The 27,239-nt window shown below is 47.7% G+C and overlaps 1 protein-coding gene across 2 annotated transcripts in view; it reads right to left on the bottom strand.

The window, feature by feature from the left end:
• JDP2 (Jun dimerization protein 2) overlaps positions 1–27,239 on the bottom strand; it is a 78,014-nt gene that overhangs the window by 27,598 nt on the left and 23,177 nt on the right. For both annotated transcript variants that reach the window (XM_086937515.1, XM_086937516.1), the window contains exon 2: positions 17,877–18,100. In XM_086937515.1, the coding sequence (XP_086793641.1) occupies positions 17,877–18,077 (201 nt within the window). In that variant the 5' untranslated portion in view covers positions 18,078–18,100. The remainder of the gene's footprint in view (positions 1–17,876; positions 18,101–27,239) is intronic.

Below are 27,239 nucleotides of genomic sequence, written 5' to 3'. Positions count from 1 at the left end.
AGCTCATGGGAGTTTCCCCTGCCCCTGTGCTATTGTGTTAATTGTTGGGGAGTGACCCTAAGGAAAGGTTCTGGTCTTCCAGCCCAGTGTGGTGGAAGTGGCTCAGAGGAGCACAAGCCTGGTCTTCGTAGTCTGAGTGTTTTTGCTTAGGAACACCAGGTGAGGGAGCCTAGCATGTCCGTATGGAGCGTCCTTGTAGGGAGATCTCCCAGCGTGGAGAGAACGTGGAGCGCCTGTAAGCAGGGCTCTAGTAGTTCTGTTATCTGGCAGTACCGCTCCATTTGGGAGGGTGCAGAAGTCCAGATGGAGGGGTGCGAGGGGGATAGGTTCCCCAGTGGAGTAACCAGTGGGTCAGGGGCCAACCAGAAGGGTTGTGTCGCCAAGGAGTGACCAGGGTGATGCCACTTCTGTCCTGAGTGTCAGGCAGACTTGTACACGACACATTAGTTATGTGTCACCCTCAAGGAAGTCCTGGTGCGCCAGGCATCTGACCAAAGGGGTACGTCCCTCGGTTGGGGAGCCAGTAGCCGGTGTGTCCGGATCTGGACGTAAGGGCAACTGTATGTAGTGTCCTGAAGGAACTCCTGCCTGAAGAGAAGGAACCGGGTAAGCTGTATGGGGGATTGACCTGCAGTGGTTGCCTTGCTGCTGAAGGAGGAGTGAATTCGAATCCCAGAAGGTAGACCAGTTAGGGGAGCTGTGACTCTGTCATGACCAGCCTGGTGTCCTGTAGGCACCGCACTGAGCCGCGTCTGCCTTCGGCCGCGCAGCCTATGCCGCTTGCCGTCCCCGTCTCGAAGCGGTCCGTGAGCCGCCGCCTGCGCCGCATCTGGCAACCCGCAAAGTGCAACGCCTCACTACACCGATCTTGTGCTGGTCTGACCGTGGTCACTGCTCCTGAGGGAGTAAAGGTCCCGAACTGGTGGGAGAGTTGTGTTCTGGAGGGTGCTTCAGAAGTAGAGGTAGGGTGGGGCATTCTTGCCCGTGACCTCTGGTCAGCCTGAGGGTGCGGACCCTAGGTTGGAGGATCAGTGGTAGTTTGAAACTACATTGAGAAAGGGAGTGGAGAATGGCTATGTAGGCCAGGGGTTACCACCCCCCACTCTGTGGATTGGTAGGGACCAGTGGTATCTGGGTGGCCTAGGGCCTGGTCCTAGCCGTGGACAACTAAGGAGTACCAGTGGGGTAGCCTAGTTGGGCCTGTTTTTTTAAGTATGTGCTTGTCATGGATAAACGTGGCGTAGAACCAGAGGGTGTCCCTGCAGTGCGGGCCCGCGTCCGTGTTCTATCGCCCCAAGCAGGGAAGTCCATCACGGTGGTGATTGTTCTCCCCTGCGTTTTGGCTGGAAGGGGGTTGTGTTGGACTTGGCCCTTCTGGCAGGTTCACCCCTGAACTTTTTGCCTAGTGATTTCTGGTCTATGCGCACTATGACACTGTGGCGCAGTGTAAAGTGTGTCCTCTCCCTGAGTGCGTGTGTGAGATTGGCCTGCTCTCCCATAGGAATGCATGGGGAATGTCTGTGTCCCTGGTAGTTCCTGATGCGCGAGGCGTGCATGGTCCAGTTTGGTATGTGCGAACTCGTGAGAGTGAATGCTTCGCAACGATGTATGTGGCATGGTTGTGTCTTGCGCGGAAGTGCTACTTCTAGACATGGCTGTGTATGTGCTGTGAAGGTGCTGGCGTGTGATTGGCTGGGATGCCAGGCTCCAGGAGTCTGTGTGGGTCTGCCCCGGTGGTGAATGGAGAGATTAGCATGCTGATGTGAGGGAGGGGCTGCGCCTGTGTCCTGAATGAGGCTGGGTTTCCCCCACACAATGCTGGCTCCGCCCCCTGTGGTGCGACTGATGACCCTAGCCTGCCTGATGAATGAAAGGGGTGGTTGGGCCATCAAGGGTACTCCAAAACCAGCTGCGACTGGTTCTCCCCCCACCCTGCACCTAAAGACAAAGGGAAAAGGTGTATAAAAGAGGGGCTGTGACCCCATGAAAATGTTCTTGTTTGCTGCTTGAATCTGCCAGGGGCGTGCTGCTGCTTGGGCCCAGGGGAAGGCTTGCCTCCCCTGGACTCTGCCCAGCCCCTGGACTCCTAAAGGACTTTTGCTGGACCTTTGTTCGCTATAGCGCTTGGGAGCGCTGTATTTACCCTCCAAGCGCCTGGAAGTCCTTTCTTTCCCCTCCTAGCGCAAGGAGCGCTTTTGCCTTACAGCGCCTGGGAGCGCTGCTCTTTGCCTCAAGCGCTGGGCGAGCGCTTTATTTGCCTGTTAGCGCTTGGAAGCGCTATTGATCTCAGCCGGTGCCCACCCGGCGTTATTTGCCCTGTTTATTACTTAAAACGAGCGAGTGCCCACCTCGCTGTTTATTTTAATCTCGAGGGTGCCACCCCTCTGAAATGCCCCCGAGATTCACCGCCGCGGCCCGAGCGCCGCAAAACAGGAAGTCAGGCACGACGGTGCCTGATGTGGGGCGGGACTTCCGGTTTGCCGGAGGAAGTCCCGCCCGCCGCCGCGCTGTGATTGGCTGCCGCCGGGAAAAAGAAGCAAACAGCGCGAGCCATTGACGGCCCGGTCCCGAGATGGGGGACCGGGGGAACAGGTAGCGGGCCGGGCGCATTGTGAAGGCGGGGCTCTCATATGCTGAGAGAGCCCCGCAAAGCGCTACCGCCACCCAGGAGAAAGGACCGGAGTCCCCCACGAACCGCCCGGTAAGTGAAGGAGGGCTGGTGGGGGCTCCGTGACTGTGCAAGGCTCTGGGGGCAGTTCCTATTTGTTCGCCGAGCGGCCCCAGTTGGCAGAGGGCCGCTCCAACGCGTCAGGTGGCATCTTCTTTTCGAGCCAGGAGGCTCAAGGGGCATTGGCGGCATCTCGAGTCCCCCGAGAGGGACTCCAGCGAAAGGGGGCATTTCTGTGCATTTCGAGTCCCCAGGAGGGGGACTCCAACCCGAGCCAGAGAGGCTCTTGCTGCCATTGGTCTTCCTGAGTCCCCAGGAGTGGGGACTCCACCGTGCCCACATTTGTTCATTGAGTCCTGAGAGGCTCACAGTTCTGAGAGGGGCACCAGGCGCCCTAAGTGTTCCTGGGTCCCCCGTGAGGGACCCCCCTGCCTAGTGAGGCGGAATTCCTGTTGGAGAGCCTGAGAGAGGCTCAGAGGGACATTCTTTTTGTGCAAAGAGCCCAGCGAGACTCAAAGGGGCCAGTTGGTTTGTTCAGAGCCTGTGAGGCTCCAACGTTGTCCCCACCATTCTCACCAGTTGCCCAGCACTTTGTGGGCAACTGCCACGTTTAGGACCCTGACTTTGGACACAGGGCGTCCTAGCCCTAGAGAGGCCAGTTGGCCTAGGGACTGCCACAGGTGGTGGCTAATGTGATTTTTGCGCAACTGTGTGTTTTTGTTTACACCTCTGAATGGGTAGATTATTCATCATGTGTTCTCTTGTGCTACACTGCTGAACGTGTGTTGATGCGTCATGTGTTCCTTACACCGCTGAATGTGTTTTTGATACATCATGTGTTTTGTCCCCCAGGTCTATTCCCCTAAATGTATGGTGATATTTAGTTGGTTGTTCTTGCTAGTACAGGTGGTGCTAGTGAGGTCCTGGTTCCCTGCGTGACCTGTTCCTAAGGTGGTTAGGATTGCGTAGGGGGTACTTACCTGATTACCAGTAGTTACTTGTATTGAGCTACAGTGATTTTCTGTTATATTCTAAGTGCTATTCCAAGGGCGTGGTACTGAGCTCGCCCCCTGACCAGAGTCCCAGGACCAGTGGACTCTATTGTGCCTGCCCTGACAAATTGCTGGGACTTGTCTGATCTCTCTTGGGCCCCTGGGGCCTCGCTAAAATGTGCCTCGCTCATTCCCCTCGGCAGCTCGTGCACGGCAGCCCGTCCAAGCCTCGAGCAGCACCGCTCTCCCCTGAGCCGCGCCGCTTCGCTGGGTCGCCTGCATCCTGCCTTCCTCTCCTCTTCTGAGCCGCACACATTGGTCGCCCCAGAGAAACGCTTGTACCTTGCCGGTGGCCCGCTCAAGCCTCGAGCGGCACCACTCTCCCCTGAGTCGTGCCGCTTCGCTGGGCCGCCCGCTCAAGTTTACTGAGAAGGTCACTCGCATTATCCCTGCAACCAGGTCGGGAGGTACTGTCCGTTAGGCTCTATGTTTAAGTTCTAGGCCTACAAGTATTGTATTCTAAGTTCTAAAAGTGCTGATGCCTGACAGTGGTCCAGGTGGCCCTGTCTTGTAAATATCCCTTGTAAATTCTGCCCGTGCCTCTGGCACAATGTAAAGTGTGTGTTTTATCTAATGTATGTTTATTGGAATACAAAGGCTATTTTTATATATACCCTTGTGTGGAGTTTCCTTTGTGGTGGGCCTTGGGTGTTGTTGCTGGGGTGCGTGCGCAAATACTTAACTCATATCGCCTCCAGGTTTAGCCTTGCTGCTCGCGCCACGTTACCTAGAGGGCGAGTAGGGGTTATCTTGGCGTGTAACTCCCTTGCCCTGACTTGGGAGTGGTGGTCTCTGACTGACTTTGGCGAAAGCCCTGGCCAGCCAGGGATCCCATTTCTAACATATTGCGTTGTACATGTCATTCGTGTAGAGATCAATTATTTGTGGGGACAGAATGCAGCCTTACTTGACCCCTGAGTTGGTAGTGAAAGGCATACTTCTGGCTTCATTAAGCTCTACCATGTTGTGCTATAGAATCCGCGTATGGGCTGCCGATAATTTTTTATAGAGTTAGCCACACCCATCTTCCTAAAAGGGCAGTTAGGACCCCAGAATAGGGGACCCTGGTATGCATTAGCCCGGTGCAGATATCTTGTCTTTTTTTTATGAAGGGGTGCAATCAGGTTCATTTGCCATCATTCTGGGAAACATGCTTTGATGGTAAAGAATGCAAATAGATCTGCTAGACAGAGTGCCCACCAATCAGTAAAGCATTAAAGGCACTCTGGAGGAATCATGCTTGGCCTGGGTGCGGATTACAGTATTACCTAAGATGGTGACAAATTCTGCTACATCCCATTGGCCAATAAAGTATGGTATTACCAATGCTCCTGGAGAGAGATGAGAGAGAGGGATGCAGCAGAGACGCCCAGTCTGTCACTGGCAGATGTCTGGAGGGAGCTGGCAGGTGGACAGCCATTGCCTCTGCAGTGATAACCAGTGGTCTAAGGATGGCAGTGGATGCAGCTCTTGATGGACCACCTCAGGAGATAATGTGCGCTGTACAAAGAAGCTTGTTATGGTAATCATGGCCTGGTAGCTCCCACGAAGAAGATGGTGGGATTATACCCTGACTGTTTAGTGGTATAGCGCAAAATGATGAGGGCCCTCTGCAGAATATGCACTCAAGCCCCCACACTCCCGTATCTCACAGATATTCATTGGCCTCAAGATAAGTAGGGAGCTCCCCAAAGGGTGGGGTACCGCCTGCACCACAGGGGCTAATGGAGCCTGCTTTACACCCAAGGAGCTATCCCTTTAACCAGTGGTTCTTAATCTGTGGTCAAGGGAAGCTGGTGACAGCGACACCTCCTCAGGGGGTCCGCGACTGCTTATAACATTTAAATAATATTAACAGATTAATAACGCATATATAAATGAAAAAGCTAAATTGAAAATGATTCATATGAGCAGACCAGTGACCTTCTGAATCAAATTAAATAGGCCATCATTTGTGTATTTGTTTATGGACTACTTATTTCTGTATTTGTGTGTATTGTTTTAAGGTTAAAACCATTAAAAGTGTTTTGGCTGGGGTCCCTGTTTCCAATAGTGACTTCATGGGGGTCCCTGGATTCCAGTAAATGATTCAGTGGGGGGTCCCCGAATTCTAGTAATGAGTAAGTGGGATCCCCCAGAGGCGAAACGTTTAAGAACCACTGCCTTAAACCAAGCACAAAGCCAGTTTGAAGGACTCCTCCTGGGGGAATAGTTAAGGATTCCTGGTCTTTCGTGTGGATCCAGCAAACTGAAGCATATGCAGCAAACACTCGCAGTTGCTTCTTCGTAAAGATGAGCGGAGAAGCACTGCATGGCAGACAGCATCTCATGGCAGACTAAACACTCCATAACACTGTGCACTCTACGGCAGACAATGCACTGCATGCTGGACTCCGCCCTACATGGAACTGCACATTCTATGGCAGGCAGTGAACTGCAGAGGAGATTGTGCCATCCATGGAAAACTGCACTCGATGGAGCTCAGTGCACTTAAGGAATTACATGTGCTCTGGGTGGCAGACTGAACTTGGCACCCATTAACACAACATAACAAGATGGTGCACTGCATGGCAGCCTGTGAATGGCAAACAGACTGTGCACCCCATGTCAGACTGTTCACCTGAAGACCGAGTAAGCACCCACGTAGAAGAATGACCAATACTTCAATCTGGTTAAAGCCTGTCCGGCTGGCTGCACGGTCCCATAGCGGTTTAGTGCCTGGTCCCCCTGCAAGTATTCACAGGGCTCCTTATTAGCATCTCTCAAGGCAAACAGGTTTCTAAAGCTGCATTGTGGAGGTCTGCTGGGGGGCACCTCCTCCTGCCCAGTCACCTTGTACACAAACACTCACTGGCCCTCACCGGCACTTCTGCATAGCTCATGCTCAAAGCGTGCAGGGCTGCGCGAGGACCATCTGATCAGGCAATGCTTGAAATGGAACTATAGAAGTGCAGGTACTATCTAAAAGATCCTGCTTGCAACTGAACACTGCAAGTACTCTCCGAACTCAGCGCCCTTCTGAAGAAACCCACAGCAGACCCCACTGAACTTAAGAACTACCGCCCCATCTCGCTCCTCCCATTCCCTGCCAAAGTAATTGAGAAAGCCGTCAACAGTCAGCTTGCCGCCTTCCTCAAATCCAACAAATCCCTCGACCCCTCACAGTCCTGCTTTCGAGCCAAACAGAGCACCGAAACCGACCTCATCGCAGCAACAGACGACATTCGAACACTACTGGACAACGGAGAAACAGTTGCCCTCATCCTACTTGACCTCTCCGCAGCTTTCGACACAGTCTGTCATAGCACCCTCATACAACGCCTCAGCAACGTCGGAATACAAGGAAAAGCATTGGACTGGATTACTTCGTTCCTCGCCGGAAGAACCCAGAGAGTCCACCTCCCCCTTTTAAATCAGAGGCCACCGAACTCATCTGCGGAGAACCACAAGGATCATCACTCAGTCCCACCCTTTTCAACGTATACATGAGTCCCCTCGCATCCATCGCACGCCAACACAACCTCAACATCATCTCCTACGCAGACGACACCCAGCTGATCCTCTCCCTCACCAAAGACGCAAACACCGCCAAAACCAACTTACATGAAGGAATGAAAGAAGTAGCCGAATGGATGAAGAGCAGCCGTTTAAAACTTAACTCGGACAAAACGGAAGTCCTCATCTTAGGTTCATCCCCCTCTGCCTGGGACGACTCTTGGTGGGCACCGGCCCTGGGAACCGCACCCATACCTACGGATCACGCACGCAACCTGGGCTTCATCCTGGACTCCTCCCTCTCGATGACCAGACAAGTCAACGCCGTCTCATCATCATGCTTCAACATCCTACGCATGCTCAAAAAAGTCTTACGCTGGATCCCCACTTAAACAAGAAAGACTGTCACCCACGCACTGGTCACAAGCCAACTGGATTACGGAAACACCCTTTACGCCGGGACCACAGCCAAACTACAGAAAAAACTCCAACGCATCCAAAACGCCTCAGCCAGACTCATACTAGACATCCTCCGCCAAGCTCACATTACCGGTCACCTGAAAGACCTCCATTGGCTCCCCGTCAACAAGAGAATAACGTTCCGCCTCCTCAACCACGCACACAAAGCCCTCTACGACCTAGGACCCGAATGCCTCAACATGCGCCTGTCCTTTTACACCCCCACCCGCCAACTACGTTCGTCCAATCAAGCCCTCGCCACAATTCCGCGCATCCATAGCTCCACCATGGGGGGGGAAGATCCTTCTCCTACTTAGCGGCCAAAACCTGGAATTCTCTCTCCACCCACCTCCGCCTTACACAGAACCACCTCTCCTTCAGAAAGCTACTAAAAACTTGGATATTCGATAAGTAACATACCCCCCTCCCTCAAGCGCCTTGAGACCCTCTGGGTGAGTAGTGCGCTATACAAATTTCAAACTTGAACTTGAACTTATTAAAAGTGCTGCACTCCTGCCGAGACGTGCTGGGCCTCTCTCCTTCAAATTTAGAAAAGCAGGTACTCAGTAACTGGCAGTTTTAAAAGAACTGCACACAAGGCCGCTTGAGGAAATCACAGCCAACACCAGCGTGTCAGCCCGACACAGCCACCACCTTCTGCCGGACGTGTTATATATATATATATATATATATACACCCAGGGCCACTAGAAAAAGAGGATTCCTCGGAAAATGTTGGCGAACTTCATTTTACATCACGTAAAACTCGGATGAGGTGACGTTTCCCACAGATGTATCCCAAGACAAATGCTTAATTTGAGCCAGAGGTTTTCGGTGCTCAGCACCAGCACTTAATCATCAAAACCGGCGCTTTTCATGAGCACCAGTTAAGGACACATTCATTTATGGTAGACACCAGTAGATTAACTGATTTGCCCAGAATCACAGGATGGTGGGCCGACGCCAAGACTTGCATCTTGTTCCCCAGCTCCGAAGTCAGCATCTCTGGCCATTACGCCATATCTTATCCCGACTTTCATGGTTAGTAGTTGATTTTGTTTTAGGCGGCGCTAACAAGAGAAATGGGCTGGTTCAAGCTGCCACCTGACACAAGCCCCGGCAAGTATTCGTTTTTTTACAAACGAACCACTGCCCAAGACTAATTGGAACGCTTCAGTAAGAACCTGAAGAAGATGGCTAAGAACTAGAAGTACAACACCAAAATGACCTGCCCAAGAGCTGTGTTTGGTCCTTGTTGCTTCGAGGTGCACCACAGTCCCAGCCTCGTATGGTACTGTGAAGACAGAGAGTCAACTCCAATATCCGTGATGAGGTTGGGTGGTTGTGCACATTACTACGGATCACGGGTACTCGCAAACATTTTCCCAGCGGCCACAAAGTTTGGTCTGTAATGTGACAGAGGGCCGCATTGATGCAGCAGGGTGGGGATCCGGGGAATAGAGGAAGTAAGGTAAGTATAGGGGAAGCAAAGTATATACATCTAGTGGCTGAACTGCACAACGTGAAACCAGAAAACCTGGGATTAATCTCAACATCTCCACTTTACCAAACAGTGTGATTCTAGACAATTTTTTTATTTGATTTTCCCTCCTTTTTTGTCATTATCACATATAAGAGGACCTCAAAATACATCACTTCAGGATGCACATTGTACAAAACCTCCTGTGTTTTATTTTAATAAAATATTATGTCATTCATGAAAAATAGGAACCGTGACTACAACAGGAGTGCACAGAACTGACTTGCTTCCGAGCTCACTATTGTCACTGTCAGTAGGGGGTGGAGGGTGTGGGGGGTTAATAAACGCTTCTGAATTCATATTTGAAAAATCATTAAAAAAAATAGTTATCAATAGAATTATATATTCTGATGCACTAAGGTGAAATGGTTCTGCATGTTAATGAAATGCACCTTGTTTTAATTCTGACACCTTATCATATTTTTACAACTTTGATGCAAGATGGTTTTGAAAATGAAGGTGTTCCTAAAGTTAAGTGGTGCAGTACAACCTAGTTACTTCCTTTCTTTACCTTCAATTAACATTACAATATATGCGTGTCTGTTTATTTGACATCTTTGTGATGTTAGCGCTAAGTCAAGTGACCAGCAGACCAGTGCTGCTGTTGGTCAGCGGGCTGCATGTAAAGGTCAGGAGGGCCACACTTTGAGTATCACTGCTATGGATGGTCAATAAAGGGACTAACGTCGGAGAGGTTTGTGAACCCTTAAAAAGCTACCAACACTTAAATGAGCAAGTCTCTGCAAGGAGCACAACCTGGTAATTGTCCAAGGATGGACGAGCTGAATATCAGAAACAAATGTTTAGTAAGGTACTTTGAGGTCCTAGTCAATAAAAAAATATCATGGCTTCCAAATCTTGCAAGCAACAGGAATGTCTTGTAGTTTCGGGCAGACTACCTGATTGTTCTCTCACTGCCCTTCTCAGTGCTGCCCTGCTGACCCTGAGGCTGCAAGGTTCAGAGAGGGAACGAGGACTCCACCATTTAATATTACAGGGACAACTGGCGCAGCTGGCACTGGGTTGCAAGACATCATCATAAACTCACTGCTGGTGCTCAACTGAGGTATATGCTTGAATTCTGTAATTTAGTAGTACTTTACGTCTAGCTATTTGGTTTTTACTTGTTTATCAAGATATTTGTATACTTCAAAGACTTGAATTTGCTCCTTACGTTCACCTAAAGCCAGTGGTGCACTTTCTACGTTTGTATACTGTGGATAAGTCACAAAGGGGCGGAGTGTCAGATTCATAGTTACTTTTTATCCGTGGGTTTATGCACGCGGTTTGTTTAATATTCTGATCCTGGATGTAGGGGGCATGCCCAACTGGACCGTTTGGATGCTACAGCACGCCATGCTTGTCCCTACAAATTCCCCACTTAAGTCAGATCTTTTAATCTACACCACTTGATCAAATTGTGTCCCTGGAGACTTCCTGTAGGAGACTCAAGTCAGCTTCAGAAATATTCACACTGCTAGGAAGACCTACATGTTAACCCTAATAAATGGTTGCAACCGGTGTGCTACCTGGTAATATCTGAGGCTTAGATGACGTCAGACCAGCAGCACTTGGTACCCTTGAAATGATACCCTGCTGATCTCCGTTTCCATTTTTACAGAAAAAAAGTCTGGTCAACTGATGGCGGATCTCTGCTATGCTGGAGAAGATGTTATGGAAGAGGGCCTGTTCTTTAGCAATTGTCGTATAACTATTACTGGCAATCCCTAGTTTGGCTTTCCAAGTGGTCTGTTAGCTCCTTATGAAAGAAGACTTTAGTCCCTTCCCTGTAGAGGTGTGACACTGGGATCCCAGAAGAAGTGTACCACTGTTGAAAGGCTTACCATGGTATTGTGTGCAAGATTTTGTGAAAAATGCTAAGCCCTATGAAACAACAGCCTCCATAAAACATCTGCTAAATATCAGTCTGGTAAAGATCTATGCAGAAACGAGAATCTCCCCAAGTATAAATGCCCTTACATTTTAGCTGAAGCAAGTTAGTTAGCAGTCAGCAGCAACCAGATATTTGTCCTAGTCTTCCAGTTGTCTAAATACTAAAGGGGGTTAAGTCGAAACATAGAAATCTTTATCCCGTGTTTACCTGGTAGGTCTAGCTGGCCTAGATGCCTCCCCAACTCACCGGAACATTATAATATGTCCTGATTGCTTCCAAAACTTTGAAACTTAACTTTTGCAATGACCTTCAACATCCACATCCATGTGATTACATTAGTTTGTGTGAAGACTTCATCTAAGGCTTGTTAAACCTGTTGAGGTTGGCTTGGGTGGGCATTGGCTGAAGTGGAAAGGAGAAGCTGTTCGATACCTAAGGGACCGTTTATACCACTCTCCAGTGGATATCTTAAAAGGCAAACTCCGAAGGACCTACACAGCCCTAAAATCCCAGGTCCAGTTCTGGAAATCACTCCTGCTAGCCCCAACAAGCAAGATAGCCCTATCTAAGAAGATCATACTCCCCCGCCTTCTTTATCATTTCGCCAACCATCCAGTTGTTCACCTGCAGTTTTTTTCACGATCTAGATGCCATGATATGAGAGCTTATCTGGAGTAACAAGCGCCACTGTACAGCTTTACCTAAATTACAGCTGCCTGTGGAGGGGCAGGCAGGGGGGGGGGGGGGGGAGACGGCGGGTTGAGGGGGCACCTTCGTTTGAGGCGTACTGTCTGGCAGCCCAGCTTCAGTGGATCTAACAGTGGCTGGCACCCGAAAACGGGCTCCCTCACGGACATCCAGAAATGTTTTGCTACGCAGGGTGGCCTACTTCTGCCGGAGCCCATCATGCTTGCCGAGTGTAGCACACAAATGCATTTGACGGAAGCTGGCCCTTACACACCACGTGGTCCCATATGCTCTAGCCTTCCCCCTACACGGTCTCCCTCATTTTTCTGGCTCTCACTCATCCAGAGACCTTATGCCCTAGCATGATTGCACTCTCATCACAATAGGTGACTTATTTCTAGATAGCTAGCATCTTACCATCGACCTAATCGACGACTTCGCTCTTCCCAGGGGTCATTTTCTACAGTATCACCAGATACGGCACTACCTTTGTACTCAATGGTCTATGGTGGACACTGAACCTCCCACGCACTCAGTTATTCAGACTCTGCTCACTATGGGGACGGGCTGTCGCCTTATTACATGGCTCTACAGGGCAATGAAAGATCACATGAGAGCTCCACTTACCTCCCTCCGAGACAAATGGGATCTAGATATAGGTTGGGACGCTCCACAACTCTGAATGGGACACAGCCCTCGAATTCCCACACAAAGTCTCCCGCAATGCCTGGTTTCGAAGTATACAATTCACCATGCGCCATAAAGCGTACTTCATGCCAAATCAGCAAAACCGTTTCTTTCCCTTGGCTCGGCCAGGCTGCCTGCACAGCCACGAGTTCTCAACTGACCTCCGACACATGCTATGGTCCTGTCCCACCCTCTCCCTTTACTGGCAGGCAATTCACAACACAATCTGTAAGGTGAAAGAGCTCCCGGACATAGCCGCTTGGGAGGCCTGTGCCCTCAGCATATTTAAACATGTGAGGCACTTGGTGGTTAGGGTCCGCTTTGCAAGTCTAGCAATACTTCTTGCTAAACGCGCTATTACCCATAATTGGCGACCCACCCAGCCTTACGGATTGGTGTCATGGCACAGGGTGTGCAGCAGTGGGTGGAGGGCTGGAAGTGAGGCTCTACGCCTCGAGGAGGTTTGGCGCATCCGTATGCGGCCCATCTCCCTAGCGTGGGATATCCTCCTCGACGACTTCCTCACTCTTACCCGAGACCTCCTTGAACCATGTGACATACCCCTCCAGAACTTTCCCTCCATCTTCCCTAACCAAGCCCCAGCACATTTGGGTCATCTCAGTACCCCTAACCCCATCTCTGTCTGTGTGATCCGGCCCTACAGGAATCGCATCCCCTGGTATTGTCACTATCCTACCTCTAGCAATGCCCTTGTCTTCAACCCCATTCCTGTTCCCCACTTGCCTTTCTAACCTCATTTCGACGCAAGATCAGTCATGTGGACACTCCAGCTATTATCATATAGCTTTTGTGCAGTCATAAGGTCTGTAGTTGTAGTTTGTTGAAAGCTTCAACAAAAATATTTGTTAAAAATAAAATCTAAGACTTGCTAAAATTAGGTGAACTCACATTTCCTGTCAAGCTGGCATCTACAAAAACAAGCATTTGCAATGCAATAGGTCTCGCATTTACGAGAGTTGAAGCTATTGGCATAGTAAAATGACAATGCATTTTATTTATGTGTTGTTTTTAAAACAGATAAATAAAAGGCATTGTCATTTACAATGTCAATAGCTTAAACTTTCGCAATTGCGAGACCTATTGCATTGCAAATGCGTTGCGCTCCCGTGCTATACGTTTTGTTAAGCGTTAGGAGAAAGTGTGTCCTGTCTGCAACAGGAGTCAGGACAAAGCTATTTGAGAAAATAGTGCTCGGAGGCTGTAATTAAAGTCTACTGAGTAGCAACACACGTAACAGGGGTGTCGCCCTAGGAGGTTACAAAATTAGACAAGGCGGTACGAAGGCTAGACTACTAAGCCTATTGACCAATAAACAGCCAGAGTTTACAGTGAACAATCACACAAGCCAGTGAAAAATATGGGCAGAGAGTGGGCGGAGCTTCACGCTCTACCTGAATACAGAATGCCTCATAGAGCAGCGCATGCGCTGCCCAGGCTCGACCTAAAAACTAGACACGTCCACAGAGAGCCCAGTGCCAGCATATGCAGCCCGATATCTGCATGTGCAGCTTGACAGCTGCATGTCCTTCTGAAATATCGCATAGGGTGCCTCACAACTGCATCATGCATCAGAGACCTGCAAATGCGGCCAGACACTCGCAAAGACAGCTGTACCTGCACATGCAGCCCTATTTCTGCACAAGCAGCCTGACAGCTGCATGTCTTTCTGAACAACAGCAGGTTTTGCCATACATCTGCATCTACTGCCAAAACACCTGTGTCGCACAGACAGCTGTAGCTACACATGTAGCAAAAGTCCCTGCGTGTCCGGCCCGACAAATCCGTGTGCTGTCGAATAACTGCATGTGGTGCCATGCAAATATTGCAGAACATCTGCTTGTGTGGTCAGATTCCTGAATAGACAGCTCGTACCTGCATGTGCAACGCAAGCTCTGCATGCACAGCCTGACAGCAGCATGCCCTTCTGGATAATCAAATGTGTTGCCGGACAACTACATCTGTTGCCAAACGCCCACACGCAAACACAGCATGAAAAATGCACAGACACTTGTATAAGTATATGCAGCACACACCCCTGCATGTGCAGCCTGATAACTACATGTGCTGTTGTATGACGGCATACGATACCATGAAAGTGCATGTCCTGCTTGACATCTGTGTAGCCAGACACCTGCCGCCCAGCACCTGTTGGTTCACACATACACCTCCATGTACAGCCCGACACTGGAACAATCTGCCTATATCTGCAAGGACAGCCCTATTATTGTATGCGTTGTCTGTCAACTGTTGCATACAGTACCCAAAACCTAAGTGCTGAATGAAATGAAATGAAACGAAAATGAAATGAAAATGAAATGAAATGAAATGCTATCATACACCTGCATGTGCGGAGAGTAGCCTGACCCTGTACTGTGCGTACAGCCTCACACCTTAACACAAGCTAGAAAGCCTATACAGCAAACCACTTAGACATATCATAACCTACATGTGGCTGGCATTTAACACAGATTAAGCATAATGCTACCACTCACATGGCATAAAACTTTGTAAATGCTGGCCTCAGGAGCAAGAAAGCAGATTGATTCTAACGAGGAAACAAACATAGTATGGGGTGCTGCTTATGGCAGGTGAGGTGTAAAACAAAACACAAGCATAACAGCTACTTGCTGGCCCTTCGTAGCATAGAAATATTGGTAGTAAATGAAATACTGTGTACCAAAAAACATAGAAGCCCCATGTGGAAAAAAAGCAAGTAGACAGGACTTTGCCTGCATGGAAATCAGCTGGCTTGCAACAGATGGAAGTGTGAGGTGTGAACTGTCTCACCGCACAGGAACTCACAAGGCAAACAGCAGAAGTGTGTTTATGCAATGATTCGTAGAATGACGACGGGATAACACAGATATGTTCTAATCAAGAGATCAAATGAACTTTATTGACCTTTGTAATACTAGATTTGATGATGAATTCTATTTTCGAATTGGGATATCCGGCGCTTCAAAAAAATTAGCGCTCCAGAATGTTACACACTCCTTGCGTTAAAAGAGCCCTGCATATTTTATTAACAAGACATGTACCAATAGGGGGGGGTGTTCTTGGCATTTAACACACAGTACAGATTGCAGTGACGACGCAGTGGGTTATATGGTTTTAATCTTTACAGTATGCAATCAAAGCTAGCTGCAGTTTTTATCACACATATATACAAGCTGAAATCATGGCAAGGCCTGGCATCTATCGGAGGTTGGTAAACCGAGTACCTTTAATTTTGTTAATGGTAACTTCTGTAATTTACAACCCTTAGAAACAGCAGAAGTGAGGTATTAAGTGTTTAGTTGTTGACATAATTGCCAGAAGCATCAAAATAACAGAGATTGGCACTGAGGACAACAGGAGCTTAAAATCGATGAGACAAAGAGCTCAGAGAACAAAACAAATGTGTAAACCCTCACGTTCAAGAGCTGAAACATCAAAAATACCAAAAACAGAAAAAACAAAGAGATAAAAAGTCCACTGACCATAAATACTAAGAAGCCAAAGACCAAAGTGACCAAGAGAACCTAATAAAAAGAAACCAAAAGCTTAAGTGGGGATTCCTGTGTAGAAAATAAACACAGTTCCCTTTGTCCGGTCCTCTATCTCCAACACTCACCAACAATAAGCAATCTAGAATGTTTCTTGCTTGATGAGGTCAGGTTATTTCAGTTGTGGGAAGCAAAAGGACATGAGATGTTGGCACTGGAGGGGTATCAAAACATTGCTAATAAAGGATATAGAAACCTTGCAAAAATATCTTATACATACCCTTGTAATAGTAAATGGTGGTACATACTATTTTAAAAATAGGTTAATGTTTTGGGAGACGGGTAAGCATGAGGATGTGGGAAATTATTTTTGCTTAGGTAGGGTCCCTAGAGCGAACAGCATCCAGACTAAGAGGACTACATTCTGAGACACTATAGAAGGGCATTGGTAAGCTGGGAGATGTCATCCTAGGATGCCAGGAGTAGTAAGCGCTGCCCATAAAATAAAAAAATAAAGAGTGTATCTGCCTGTTCAGAAAGGGACACACTTTGTGATGTTGGGGCGCATCACAAATCTTCCCGAATTCAGATTCGGTGGGATTGAAATTAGAACGCAAAAGGTGGTTGTGCCTGCAGTATGCACTATGTAAATGTAAATTGATACTTGTATAGCGCACTACTCACCCGCAAGGGTCTCAAGGCGCTTGTACAAATACCGCTGTGGAACCCATCCTGGCTTTCCCTGTGAGGCGTCCACTACTGGGCACCCCCAAGGTGGAGGCCAGGCATCCTTAGCGTTGTGGGGGCCGTTGTGGAGATTAAGCAAGCTATTGCCCAGAGTTGCAGAGTGGGACTCCATGATTGAAATAGGCACCTAGGCGAGAATTATCAGGTCCATGGAATTTTGAGCCCAAGACCCGCCGAGGCGGGGAATTGATCCCTGGTCCCGGGCTAGACCCCTGCATCAGGGTCTGCCGCTCTAATCATTGAAAAAAACACAGTTGATGGACAGAATGTAGAACAATGTCATACATTCATCCCAGTACAAGGATCTGGGCCTAAATCCAACGTTTTTTTGCAATCCACACCACCCTGGGTTAGACTCTGACTATATGCAAATCAGCTCTGACCCTGTGCCTCATGGGAACAGTCCAGTCCGAACTACCAAGCCATGTCTTTCCCAGACCGGAATCAAGCATCCAAGGACCGGTTTCTGGCTATCAGCCTTCATCAGCCTGGATAGCTTGACTCCAGTGGGGTGAATGTATGACATTGTTCTACATTCTGTCCATCAACTGTGTTTTTTGCAATTTTCACCCCGAGTGTGCTGGGTATACTCAGACGTGAGTCCCAAGCTCTCCTCACCACTGGAGTCAAGCTATCCAGGCTGATGAAGGCTGATAGCCAGAAACCGGTCCTTGGATGCTTGATTTCGGTCTGGGAAAGACATGGCTTGGTAGTTCGGACTGGACTGTTCCCATGAGGCACAGGGTCAGAGCTGATTTGCATATAGCCAGTGTCTAACCCAGGGTGGTGTGGAGTGCAAAAAAAACGATGGATTTAGGCCCAGATCCTTGTACTGGGGTGAATGTATGACATTGTTCTACATTCTGTCCATCTACTGTGTTTTTGCTCTAATCATTGAGCCACACTATACCAAATTCCAAATACCAAATTATGAAAAACGTTTCAAATACCACTCACTGGTGTCACCTAGAGATAGGCGATTCTGTAAAGCATGCTTTATAACGGTTCAAATCCATCCTTTCACCCAATCAGTCTTGCTTTCTAGAGCAAGGACCTACAGGAATGATGCACCAATAGTTGGGGTGGGGTGAAGCAATCCCACTAGGAGTAGCCTCAGGAAGGCACTCCTGCCATGACTTTACCTCGCTCTTGATGGGCTGCGGCCTCTTGCCTAGTTTCATCTCCAGGAAGTGTAGCGGGGAGATCATGCGGCTGATGCCACAGATGCCGGGGTATTTGAGGTCCTTGACGGACATGGTGGTGCCGGGGATCCTGCTGAGGAAGCCCAGCCCTGGCAGGGTGCCAGCCGTCAACGAAGGTTCTGGAATCTGCCCAGGCATCATATCATGAGTCCAGGTCTACGACTCTAGAAAGCAAAGGAAAAAAGTACAATGTTAGCAGGTAAGAAGGTGACCTTAACTTGACAGGGCCTTTCCAGAGCCAGCCGTAACTAAATGGTAAGAGTACGAGGTGGTGCCTCATGCAGCCCTTTATACCTCCACCAAGACATTTCCGGAACTGACATCACTTGGTAGCTGATCCTGCTGATAATAACGAAAGTGTCTTACTATGGCCCTTGACCCAAAAGAAAAGCAAATGGGGGTATTTTCATCTGCCATAGAAATGCATTGGCTGTTTTTTTATAAGGAGGAACAGGAAACAACTTGCAGACACACATCATGTTTAAACTTGCCTATGTTGACCAAATCAAATGGGGGTAGGGGCTGGACAAACTGTCTAAAAGATGATTTTGTAGTTTGTAAGTATTTCATTTTTTGCAGTATCACGGGCAGTTTTCGTTGTCCGTTTCGGGCAGTATTGTATTCCATACTTTGCTAGCCACTTTCTTCTTTCCTATTGGATGGCTGTCCTGTTAATCTACAATCCTGTGCTTGCGAATTGTTGCTTCTATGTCTCTACTGTGTTTGTCCCTCCCCTGGAGCATTACTCTTTCACCAATTTTGTGACTCGTTGTTGTGGAGTAATCTTCCACTGTTGACATCATGAAACCCTTTTATGTTTTCTTTATCCCTTCATCGACGTGGTATTTTTATCGAGAGCGCACTTGCACTTTACATTTAGTATTTCCATCTCTCCCCCCACACAACCCCCCTCCGACCTTCAATCCTGCCTTCTCTATGCCCTTCATTGTTGTGCCCCTTGCACCCTCCTGATGCTCCACAACTGTGACTTGTTACGTTAAAAGGCTAGAATACAATGAAAACATTGCTTTCCATCCTTTCAAGGTGGCCGCCACGTTGGGTGATGCAACGGGCATCGTCACACTGCGCCAATGCATGTAAAGAACCTGGTGACATACAGTGTGGTGGTCATCTAGAAGCAATGTTTTTATTGATCTCCAGGCTTTTAACATAGTCACAGGCTTTGGCGAAAGCCGGTGGCGTCACTCACTGAACTTCGGTAATCATTTGTCATAGTGCCTCTGGACACAAAACGTTTCTTCACACTATTATAACTTCACAAATAACTCTTGAAAAAATAAATACAAATAACTAATGACATGCAGAAGTTGCATTTTACCTTATACCGTGGTAATCTATTCTTTTGTACATTACTGCACTGGGCTGATTAAATGTACCACTGGATGCATAATTTACCACTGAAAGGGACATTCAAGATACTGGAGGGCTCTGCGGGAAAATCATGAATTGCCCTGAAGCCCAGCCAAACATAATAACCTGATATAATCTCTACTGGAAAACTTTGTCTATGTATAGCATGACTTTTCCCAGCCCACAACTCTAGGAGTAGTAGCAAAACTATGCAGGGATACCAGCTTGTGGGCAGAGGAGGGTCATTATGATCTGGCCACTGATCGGAAGGAATACTAGCTTGTGGAACAGCAAGGTCATTTTAGATCCAGGATCTGATATACTTGGATGGAGCTAGGATGTCTTTTTTGCTTAAAATGGGAAGTGGTGGGTGATGGGGATAGAGGGGTTGTTAATGGACACATACCTGAAAGAGTGAAACTAAGAATGAAGGCTCAAAAGTAGGTTTAGAATGGTTGAGTTGGATGAAGAAGATGCAACCCAATGGATTGCAGTTTGAGTGAGAGGGAGTGAGTGATCAATAGGGATTTAAAAGAAAATGAGGTTTTGAGTATGGTTTATAAATGTATGATTAGATGCAGCATCGTTATTGTGATTTGTACTTGTATATGGGACAAAGTTGGTTGAGAATAACACTGAGGCCATCAAAGCATGACTCGATAGGGCTAGGGGCAATTGATGACCAGGATGTGCAATTCATATGGTGCCGACGTCCTAAAGTACAATAGGCATAGTGTTATATTGCCAAGTTAAGGCCATGTAGCGAGGCAGCTTATTCCTTACATTGTCCTAGAAAATAATATGTCAGCTGTGACCTTTTGCACACATTTGCATGCACGACAATGGTGGATTAGTTGGTCTCAAACAACTTTGTTTACACATCCAGTTCGCACAACATCACAACGCTTTGAACATCATGTACAAGGCCTCTCCACGCACTAGGTTCAAAAGTCGTCCTATCTTCATCCACGAGATGACAGCACTGTCTACATATCCATAGCATCACTAATCCAGCACCCACATCGCAAAAGCTGCTTCTTATTATATATAATAAGCATCCCGATAGATAGGTAGAGGAGGCACTTCTGCTGAAACCGAAGGTCCCTGCATGCTGAGAAATCACCACGAACAAGTCTTTTATTCTGAGGGGTGTCCAACTCGAGACCAAGACCGAGACGGGATCATTCACTCTCTCACATCAGGTAATGGGGTTGGATTGTCCCTCAGGGGATTCTTGGCTCTACACCGATACACACTCTAGGTACACTCAGAGTAGGGTCCGCATCGTAGGAGTACCCTAAATTACCATTTTGCATATATGCCTGCATGTATTCATTGCTTCAGCACCATGGTAGAAATGTGTCTACTGTTCACTCTTTTGGTGTTGTAATCTCCTTTATTTGCTTCTGTCTCCTAATCATTGCAGCACATGTATTTTATGCAAGAATAATGTTGGTTCAATTAATATTATTGAAAACATCCAACTGTGTATTCTCTGTATATTTTTCCGAGGGCAAGTGAGCACAAGAGACTAAGCGAAAGATTCTGTTTTGTTTCCACGAATCCGGAGTGATCACGGTTGTCATGTTCAGTGGTTGCCAGAAACTGTTCGCTACCTGGTAGGTTAGGGGGGGGCTTACAGTGGCACTGTGAGCTAGCTGGTCTATAGGACAACATATTCTGTGGGGTGTCCGGACACAGTCTTGACACCAAGCCCTTCGTTTATGTTGTCTAAACAATGCACAGATCCTATGGATCAGTAGGAACTACACAACAGTAGTAGCGGTTTGATTTTTGTTTATGTGGAGGCCGATACCTCCCCTATATGAGACAAGCAGGGCAAATCGGTGAAGGTGGTACGAATGGTTTGTAGGGCTGTTTATCCTAGAGTTCTTAAACTTCCTTCATGACTCGGTGATAGCAGCAACGTGAAGATTGGTGTTATGGGAGGGTGGGGGGGCCACAATAATAGACTCAACAGTCTAGAGGTAGAGTGAAATTGTATGGTTTTAGAAGATTCATTAAAAAACTCTTTTGGTGCTTCTCATCTTGATTAAGTGCACAGGCAGAGCAGTGTATGGGAATGGCAGAGACAGATTTGTCAGAATCTCTGTTCTGAAACAGCTGGACTAGTGCAGGATAAGACCGGAGTACATAGCAGATGAGCTTAGACCAAGTCTACCAAGAGTGCAGCAGGCCAGGATCGAAGTGCACGGCGCAGCTGCACCTCGATCTTTAGTTAGAAAAATGGGGGGAAAGGAGAAATAACATTAATAGAGAAAAAAACTAGAAATGTAAAACATTACATTACGAAGAAGTCAAAAGAGTTAGGGGTGGGTTAAAAAATGAATTTGAAATAAGTTAATTTTAGGCATTGGGTTTGTAGGAGAGTAGGGTCTGCAATCCTATGATCACCCAGATTTTTTGCTTTTGTTTCACTGGTTTACGACTTTCTCTGGCTGTGGGCCTGCTAATCAGACCCACAGCCTGGCTGTTCTCTTTCTAAATTACGATATGTACCCTAGGTGCATTTACCAATTGGTACTGGGCCACCTTATCAGACCCCGTAACGCAGGGCATAGGTGTACCCAGGGCCGCCAGGGGCTGCAGCATGTATTATGCCACCCCTGGCTGGCCTCTTAAATTTGACACAACTGGCTGCACGACAGCTGGGGCGAAGACGTGTAACCACCCTTCGCTTTAGGTATAGTAGCCCTATATCTAACCATACAATGGACACCCGAGTCCCTATCAGTCACTCCTATGGCAGGCCTTATCAATCCTGAAGGCAGAGTGCGTGGGCCCGTGTGAGCTAGGTTCAGGCCCGAGCCGAGCCCGGCTGCAGCTTGCGGAATCAACACCCAATAGCTGTTCCATGATAACGCGTACCATATCGGTAACTCCGGTATCGCGTTATCAAAGCATGTCGAGTAAGGTGTCATACGAATCGGGGTGCTGCCCTCTCACCAATTCTGGCGATGAGGTTAGTATCCCACCCTTCTAGAGGGACACGACATGTACGTAACTGTGAACCCCGGTTAAAGTTAACTGAAGCCTCAGCTCCACAAAATGGATGCTGCCACCACAGACACAAGTCTGACCTCCTGCTGCTGGGAGTCCTTCCAGCGAGGAGCACTTGGACAAAGGGTTTCCTGTCGAGGGCGCTGTTCGCACCGTCCCAGACAGGGTTTGTGTATTCTGGGTAGGTAGGGCTTTTGCGAGAAGGTGACTGCGGAGTGGCACCCCGGTGCTCACTACGCATCTGCCGGTTAGAACCAGTTCCAGGGGCGACAGCCCTGGCCTGGGGAAAGCCCGGCAGGGGAGAGGGGCGTAACTACCCCCCTTCCTGGTCCCACCCTTAGGGCAGGACCTAGTCATGTACCCACCCCTTTCTTTAGGATAAAGACCGGAGCGGGGACCCTTCCAAATTAGATCATCTTTGAATCAAGAACTACTTTCTACGAAAGGACACTCAAGACTCTTCTCAAGATTTCTCCCTTGTGGCTAAGGAGTAGTCACCCTGCATCAGCGGGCACCAACTAAGAACTCTGCGGTTTGCTGCAAGTCCTTCCTCAAGGATCCGACGGCCCAGCTCGACGAGAACCGGCTTCCCTGGCACCTCTGACCTCTACCCACGTCATCAGCTCAGCTGTGATCTGTGGGTGCGACGAGACCTCGAGGGACCGGCCATCATCAGAACCTGCACGCTCTTAAAAACCAGCACGACCATCGAGGTAACTCTCTGGTGAGTGCTCTGGGGTCCGAGAAGCCCCGACCCTGAGCCGCTCTAGCACCGAAGTGCAGTCTCCCAGCATCTCCACGATCTGCGTGGGGCCCTTCTGCTCGCTGCTCAGCACGTTGTCTGGTCACTCGCCGCTGGCTTGTGCCCTTCTGTGACGACATCCGAGAATCATCACTGCTGGTCTGGTTGCTCCAGACTGGCCCTTGCTTCCATCCTTTGCGAGAAGCACCCCGGACCCTCCTGGTCCACTCAAGACGCCATCTTAGGCCCACCCCGTGGCCCTGAGATCTGCCAAGGCTTGTTGCCCCATCCTGGGCCCAGCGACGCCGACAGCATCATCCTTCGTGGGACAGCTCGCACCTCCACCGTGGTCGCCGACAACGCCTCCTGGTCCGTGAGACTGCAGAGCCTAGCGTCGCCCACTCACCTAGTCGAGGTGACGGCCAACCGGTGCCTTCCTGGTACCCTCTGACTACTGGCTAGTAGTACGAACTTGGTCCCCTCTGCTTTCAGGTTTCATCAATCTCCGATCCAGGCTTGGATCTCTACGAACTATTCAGCACTGGTCGCCGGCCAGCAACTCCTTTCTTCCGGCTCCTGGCTCGTCAGCGAAGACCCCGACGCCTGTAAGACTTGTGCAGCCGCAGCCCTCGTGGCTAGGTAACTCGGCATTTCGGTGCCTGCATAGCCTCCTTACTCTAGGGTCCCGAGTCCCTCGCTTCCGACTTGCCTTATCGGGTCCGCCCGAGACCTTAACCTTTCCGTGTCCTCGGACACTTGTTTTAATTGTGCACTTGAAGTATTTGCTAAAGAGATTTGGTTTGTGCTTAGTACCCTGTCCTCATAAAGAGTACAGGGCTGTTGTGATTCTTAATAAATATCCTGTTTATTTTCATAACACTTGTGTGGTGTCCTTTCACTGGGTGTTCAAGGGGTACATGTGTGGTAAACAGCTGGCTTAACACGCCCTCTCGAGTCTTTAGCCTTAGACTGCTCGTATCCACGCTACTAGGATAGCTGGTCTATAGGTTGACTTACAACCAAACACCATAAGGGTCGTTGGAACGATACATAGCGGTCGCTAGAATAGCGAACGTTGCATATCGGGCCAACTTCTCACAGGGTTGAGGTCAGAGCAAGTAAATGTGTTATGGTTAGGGTTGGGGCAGGAGTTGGTGTAAGGATGGTGGTAAGGCGTAGGGCTTGAGTAATAGCTGGGGTTTAGGAAATGTTAAGTTATTTGGAGGGTTATAGTAATGGAACATGTAAGTGAGTGCAATAGGGTAGTTCAGGAGAGGGCTGGTACAAGGGCAGGGACAAAATTGTGTAAAGGGGCAAATAGGTTAGGGTTAAGGAGGGAGTAACTGATAATAATTCAAGAATTAAGGCATATACCCATGTACAATTCGCAAATTCAATGGAGAAAAAATACTTTATCTTCACCTTTTCATATTTTCCATAGACATACATGTTAACTACGACTTGTTTACCTCTACATTTTTGCGTTCACATTTTTCCACTCTATTAACTACAATCCCAGACACGCTTTCCAATAAGTCAGTTGGATTTGGTATTGACTTGGGCAACACCAGCATCTGCTTTACGATCGCAAGGTTATTCAGTTTACATGTTATTGCCAAATAAAGCTCTTGCAAAACTCGATGTTTTGATGTGCTGTATGAAAACAAATTATAATAAACACAGAATATAAACAGAGAGTTCAATTCTGCAAAGATCGGTGTGTAAACTATAGGTCAAGTGTTCTTGTCGCAGTACAATAATATATAGGATTGGATGTGCCTACTGTAGGCATCTGTGAGCACCTGAAAGTCACAGGTTAGCAGTGCTTATTTTTAGCTGGTGGTTTCCTGTGCTTGGCTCTGGCACATAATTGGCCTTTTCCTTTCTTTAGGGACTGTAACCTTTAATTTGATTTGGATATACACCCATGATCTCTCTTTTGTTGTTTAAATATAATTAGAAGGGGGTTGAAGAGTGATACTTTACCCTATCTCTCTCTTTGTTTATGCGACATAATTGTCAGGACCAGCGCTTTTGACAGTCTGCCACAAGATGGCACTGTCTGACTAATTTAGAGATGCCCACAACAAAAGTTAATTATTAATTCAATATAGTTTAAAATGACTATTACCTGCTGCCCATGCCATTTTTACAGCTTTGGGGGCAGGAAATAGCCCGAATTGTCACACTTGTAGGAGTGTGATGTTTAGTGGTTGTGTTGTTACTGTCATTGGTAGCGCTGGCAAGGACAATATGTGATACAAGCTGCAGAGGCTTCCTGACAGAGCCCTGGCACTTTTTTTTTTAACAAATTAAGCACTGCAGGTTATAATCCTCGTAAAATAGCTATGGAGGGAAATGTGCCTATTTCAAAGAGTTGTGAGTAAAGACCAAGTCACAGAATCAAATCACTGTAAGGCGGCTCTGGCGGGTACTTGCTTGTCATAGGGTCCAATCTGCTTCATGGTTTATGTGCCTGTTGCAGCGATCCATGTGTACATGAAAATCATATGTTCTGGGGCCTATTAGGATGGGGGGTTAAATTAATCTGCCATTTGTTGAGATCTGCATCCTAGGGATCATGTTTCAACCCTAGTAGGCCAGCCCTAGGACTGAGAACCAGCTGCAGAGCTCAATACAACCCCAACTCAAAGGTGCAAATTTAAGCAGGGCTGACTCAGCCTGTCATCACTCCAAATCTCACAATAGGAAGATATTTAGATTTAAGAATATTAACAATTTTACTAAAGTGCTTGGATGCCCCATATTTGGTTGCTCTCTTTTTTTTTTTAAAGTCGCTATTAATATTTCTGAAACTCTTCAAATTTGGGAGGCTGACGATGTCTGTATATTTAACCTACTACACATTGCCTCATCCCTGCTGTCTAAAAATAAGCATAGGTCCCAACTTTAGAGGGTAATAAAACAAAGATTATTGTTTTTGCTCACGCTCTTATTCAGAGAGACAGAGAGAATCAGAGAAAGTGAAAGACCAACGATGTTTGACCACTCATACTCCGCTCATCAGAAAAAATAACAAATTAAACCTGCCACTGGTGTGAGAACAGAAGCAAGCCCACTTTATTAATAGGGATGTTTTAGATCTCACCTGAGACAGTGCATGTGCTGCATGCTCATCAGCTTGCGAGAGATACTGCGTTCAAGGATCTTGCAACAAGCCCATTGCTTAACATTAGTTGGCTTCATTGTCACTCTTATTTGCTGCCTTTTAATTGGCTAATGCCTGATGGCTTCACTAACTCTTCTTTTGGCTGGAGCATGGACCAAGTACTGATCGCTTCAGCTTGATTGCTGTCCTTCCGCTGATCACACTGTAATTGAGGTACTACTTTTGTTTTTTATTGTTCCCTGTCATTATGATTGAACCTCTTACTTTTGTAGGTTTTTTTACAATACCACACATACTTCTAAGAAGCTATTTTCTCCTTTGAAATTGATGTTTATTGTCACAACAGATGTTATTTGCTTTTATTGCGTTAACGGATGTTATCTGCTTCCAAATTCATTTCACTAAGACATGGACACGGGAATAATTACTTTCTTTATGTGATAGGATTTTTGCCCAATGTCACTTTTTTTCTTTTTCACATATATGGAGAGTAACTGATTTGTTCAGAATCACAGGGGTGCTGTGCTGAGACCTTACAAGCATTGGCAAAGCCAATAGGTCTCCCATTTGAGAATTTTAGCTCTGTACTCGCCATTTGTTCATACTGTACCGCATGGGCATAGCCAACTTTGGCAAAGATTTGTAGCCATGCTGTATAGCAGTGTCGCACTGTGCAGCATGGCTAAAAATTATGATACAAAGGGACTATGATGATGCATCCAGCGATAATGCACGTAAAAAAAAAAAGCTTTAGCCCTGGCTACGTCATAGCGCTTTTTAGTTTTAGACACACTGCAAAGCATCCGCGTTGCAGTACAGCATGGCTACAAAACATTCATAAAGCCAATAGCTCTCATAGGCGAGACCTATTGGTTTTGCCAATGCTTGTTACATCAGATTTTATGTAGCATTGAGCAAGACATAGATGCTTGCTAAACACGTGCTTGTGTTCCTCTGCCTGCCTGAAGCTTGTAGTCACATTTCCTACTAGGGTAACATTCTTACATAGCCAACCAGTGCAATTGGTTCACAAAGTTCA

The sequence above is a fragment of the Lissotriton vulgaris genome, chromosome 9, assembly GCF_964263255.1.
Source record: "Lissotriton vulgaris chromosome 9, aLisVul1.2, whole genome shotgun sequence".
Lineage (NCBI taxonomy): Eukaryota > Metazoa > Chordata > Amphibia > Caudata > Salamandridae > Lissotriton > Lissotriton vulgaris.
The sequence above is the reverse complement of the archived record's forward strand: the minus strand, read 5'-3'. Positions and strand labels throughout refer to the sequence as shown.